This window comes from Hibiscus syriacus, unplaced genomic scaffold, assembly GCF_006381635.1.
Source record: "Hibiscus syriacus cultivar Baekdansim isolate YM2019G1 unplaced genomic scaffold, ASM638163v2 tig00111366_pilon, whole genome shotgun sequence".
Classification (NCBI taxonomy): domain Eukaryota; kingdom Viridiplantae; phylum Streptophyta; class Magnoliopsida; order Malvales; family Malvaceae; genus Hibiscus; species Hibiscus syriacus.
This window is the reverse complement of record NW_024063071.1, coordinates 964637-969630: the sequence shown is the minus strand read 5'-3', so window position 1 is coordinate 969630 and position 4994 is coordinate 964637. Positions and strand designations below refer to the sequence as shown.

Here is a 4994-nt window from a genome sequence, read left to right as displayed (position 1 = left end):
ACAAGTTTGTGATTGGTGATAAAGAAATCAGCTCTGGATTTGTAACTTATATTTTATATCATCAAGGGTTAATGTTAAAGATACTTGGATGAAAAATTATGAGAATACTCCGATATGGTAAAATTACGAAATTACCCTTATATTGGAAAATGATAAGAATTGCCACTGGAAGTTGGTTAATAACATGAAAAGACATATTGATCCGATATAACTACTGATGTGCATAAGAAATGTTAGTTTTATTTGGAAATTATGGATAACCGGTTTTAATCCTATGAGAGTTTGTGAAGGAATCATTTCAAAATCAAAGAATATTCGGGAAAGCAATTGATCATAGGATCTCTAAATTATAATTATTTTCGTTAAGATCTAATATTGAAATTATCTGGTTAAGAAATTACGAAAATGCCCTTGAGAGATAAAATAGTCTGAATTAACCCTGAATGAGAGAGTACTTTGAGGATTTGTACTTAACTCGATTAAGTACGAATTTAATTGTTAAGATCCTGTCTTTGTACAGAAAAATTTATAATATTCCGTTTGTAAAATCTGAGAAGACACTTGACCCGAAAATATTCGAATAAGGAGTAAATACTTGAAGAGTAATTTATCGGAGGTATTATGCTGACAGAATTGTTCGAAAGGACTGAAGTAAATGATAAGATTGAATTAAATAATAAGACCGGATGGAAGGAAATGATTGAAAGATTCTAGAATTATAAAATGACCAAATTACCCCTGGAATGGAAATGATTCAGGAATGTCACCAAGCTCAGGAATGAATGGATATACTCAAGCTTTGAAATGAATAGAAAAAAATGTTAAGCACCAAAATGACCAAAATGCCCTTATGACCTAGAATAAGTAAATGTCTTGGATTAATTAAGAAATCCAAATAAACATGGATGTTGTGCTACCAGTAAAAGTTGTGGAACGCAACTTAAGTGATTAACCAACGTTAGTACTATATCATTACCTGAATGATATAAGTATCACTTGAATGTTTGTTCATCTTCTCAAATTTGGATCGATGATAATTCTGGAAGTACTTGGCGCAGCTCAACTCTAGAGCGCATAAAGTACTAATAAGTGGGTAGTCGTTAGTCAAATCAACCACGAATACCAGAATGACTTTATTATATGAATAAATTGAAATGAAATGAAGTACAACGTGTATTTGAAATTCAGAAACGTCTGAATTATTCTGGAAAACTTTAAAGTAATCGGGATAGACTTGCTTACCAAACGAACTAAGTAACATCAATGACTAAGGATTAAATAGGTGATTTAATGAGTTTGGAAACACTGTTGAACTTACATGATGAATTGTCATTATGGGTTATGAGCCATGGATCAAGTACGTCAGTATTTCCTGATATTGTTGAAACGTGGAAATGAAATAAAGACCGTTGGAAGATTTATTCAGTGATGATTATGGGGATGCTCTATGGATCTACACTATGGTATTAAAGAGTGAATACACTGGAAGGATAATGAATTGACTTGTTGACATGCATCAGTTTGAGAGTTGTGTAACTCGAGTTGTTTGATAATATGATCGATAGTCGTAGATTGTAAATGACTTGAATCTTCGATTCTATATTTCATCTAAAATCACTTCGGTCATGTTTGAAAAAAAAAACAAGTAACGCAGATGGAAAAGATTCTGAATATCTCATTTGGTTCAATTGGGCTGAAATCCTATGAATTTAAAGTATATTCCTGAATACCCCTAATTGTTTGGGTAATGGAATCACTCGCAGTAAATCTGAATTTAGAATTATTATGTACAAAGGTTCCTGAACGTTTTCCTAAAGCACACGAAAATATAGTGGGATTCTAATGTATCAACATTAAATGTCTGACTAGATCGGTTAGTAATCGATTCTCCTCAATAGGACCTTGTTCCAGGAATTCGTTCAAATTTCATAAGTTTCATGTTATCCAAAATGATAACTACAATGGCCTCTGGAAATACTTGGATTCTCTAGTGTGTTCCCTACTTATTACTGAACTGTTTTATTGGTTTTAATATGTGGTACACCGAATTCATTGGTTATTGTTTTATGGATGCACCAATTTAATGTGACAATTTATGGAATATTGCTGCTATCTAATTTTTGTTTTGAAATGGTATATGATTACCATGTTTTTGGATTTATGGAATTTATGTCACGGTGCAATTGAATTTTGGAATTGAATTACGATGGAATAGCTCTGATCAAGCTAAATGGGCCTAATGTGACTCTTGAGGGCCCCAAGATGTTTCATTAGGTCGGCTTTCCTTTGCTGTGTGCTTAGGGTAAGCTATATGGACTTATTGACTTGGGCTTAAGGATACAAGCTTCATAGCCTATCCTTAAGTTGGCTTTCTTTTTGCTATGTGCATAAAGTAAGCTATATGGAAAATAATTTTTGGGAACTACTGATGGTTTACCAGAAAAGGGTTTAAACTATGATTTTCAAAAGTTAAACTCTTTTACGAAATTGTGAGATTTACTGGACTATGATTTGTACCTATTATGATTTTATTATACTGTTGGAACACACTAGACATCCTATTCGATCTCCTGAAAATGTCATACTTTGAAAGGTTTCTTATGAACTGAGATTCATGGCTTCTACTCGATGAACTTCTAAGGGAACTCCAAATTATTCTGCAAGCTGGTATACGTATGATTCAATAAGGAAATTATATGGCTTTCCATTTATCTACATGTCATGTAGCATCATCTGGTAGTTTGTATTACTGAGCTTTCCAAAGCTCACTCTATTACTCACCTTTTCAGGTTAAAACAATTGTACCAGTGCATCTATCGATTTCAGTAAGGGAGTTCTTCCGGCGTGGTTGCAGAGTATGGTACTTGTGATTAGGGGGCATGTAATTGTATTTTGATTTATATACGAGTTTGGAAATCTGTTTTATTTTTAAATAGTGATAAATGATTTTATAAGTTTACATGTTCTGATAAAAAGTTTTAAAATTTCTGCTATTTTTACGGTGGGTCGCTCCGGTGGCCCTAATGTGACTTCCCGAATCGGATCGGGCTACCCGCATCGGTTTGGGGTGTTACAAACTTGAAAGAGCTGTGTGTCGTGGCCATGCGATCAAGGTTGAAAGAACTTATCCCCACATTTGCATTCCACGCCAGGAGATAATAGTTATCTTCTTCATCACCACGATACGTCGCCTTTTTGAAGCTGTTCTTCCATTTGTGCGAAGGAATGACTGGAGTAGCCATGCAAGGCCTGCAACTCAAGCACTTGTTCACACAACCGGGAGGCTTTGACCCCAACACCATTTTACTTTGCCGCAACCCGCCTGAGTTTACTGCCCCATCTGCAAAACCTAGGCTACACAGTAAAATAGGAATTAAAAAAAAGCTGAAACATAATCCAGATAGTTTTTGGAATTTTTATTACCTGATGGAATCAGAAATATTGCAATGGACAAAATGAAAGCCACAGTGATGGCAAGTTTGAGGCCATTGGGGCAGATTCTTGATGAAGCAGCCATCACTGTTTGCTTAATGTGAGGCTGTGTTGTTTTGTGAGGAAAGGTACAAGTTTTGAAAATGATGGAGGGATATATATATATATATATATATATATATATATATGTTTGAAATAAGTTCAAAGTTTTCTGCCTGTGGAAAAGGGGACATGGCACTGGGGCAGATGGCTTGTTCACCAATTAAAAGCTCTTCGTCATTGAAAAAAGCAAGAAATTGTTTGTTCTTGGTCCTTCTGGGAAACTGGTGCCCTTGACTTTAAACGCTTCAACGACTTGGATCATTGTTTTTGGTGACCCTCTCCATTACTTGTGTGGGGAAAAAGAAACACACACACACACATATATATAAAGATTAATGTTACTGATATTACCCCAGCTAAGCTTTTTCTTTCAATTGAAAATAAAAATGCATAATTAGATATTAAAACGCATGGAACTGTACAATCATGCACAGACAACAGCACGTTTCATACAGCCAAAACACTTTTTCTTTTGTTTTCAATTGTGACAGCAACCGGACAGGATTGAGGAAGCTGCTTTAATCTGGGAACTTGCCTTCATTTGTTTGTTAACAGTACTCTGAGCTTCAGAAATCTCCTGTTTTTACTAGAAAACCAGCATCATCCTTGCCTTCTCTCAAACCCCCTTTTTTGTCAGGAGAAAATTAAAAAGGCTCACCTTTCTCCCTCTGGTCTCTTAACAAATAGAGATTTAAAGGCAGTCATAAAAAAACAATAGTAAGTGAAGAATGCTGCAATTTAACTCCATACCACAACCACATATAAAATCTGAAGTACTGTAGTTGTAGGAGAATCTGATCTCTTAGGAAAGATGACTCCTTTTCCATTCCAAGATCAGCTTCCTGATTATTGCAGAAAAAGTATGCTCTGCATTTACAATGTGTATATATATATCTATAAATATATTTGGGGAAACGCCAACTGCATGTGTTATTAAAACCATTCATGCAGTGCGTTTCTGTGGACAGTGAATTTTGAAGCTTTGCAGGCTTAGTTAGCAGCAAGATAAACGAATTTGTTAGGTAGCTTAGGTCTCCCTTTTCAGTTTCTGATTTTCGTTTTGCATTTCAGATTTTTCCTTGTTTCAGGCAAGGAAAATGCAACTGCTTCCTCGAAGCAGACCATTTACTCTCTGCTTTTCCTTTATGAAAAGAAAATGATTTCAGTTTATTTACTCATTGCAATAATTCTGTCATTACATATTCAAATGAACGAAAGCAAACCACATGTAGAAGGTAACCTCAACCTATGTAACACCCTCAAACCGAGATGGGTGACCCGATTCGATACGAGGTGTCACATTAGAGCCACCGGAACAACCCCACTGAAAATTCGAGGAAATTGAAACTTTTGGTAAACCATTTAAGATCGTAAAACAATTTATAAATAAAAATTTAAGTTCAGAAAATCATCCATATATTAAAAACAGAATTCAATCATATCCATTATTTAAAACAAAT

General features: G+C 34.9%; 1 protein-coding gene across 1 annotated transcript; it reads right to left on the bottom strand.

The window, feature by feature from the left end:
- Positions 1-1422: 1422 nt before the first annotated feature.
- On the bottom strand, positions 1423-3834 carry LOC120159521. The gene is made up of 3 exons (XM_039170105.1): positions 3424-3834; positions 3079-3349; positions 1423-1453 (listed from the first exon to the last, which is right to left on the bottom strand). The coding sequence occupies exons 1-3, from the start codon at positions 3515-3517 to the stop codon at positions 1423-1425; spliced, it is 396 nt and encodes a 131-aa protein (XP_039026036.1). The 5' UTR covers positions 3518-3834.
- Between the last annotated feature and the right edge of the window lie 1160 nt (positions 3835-4994).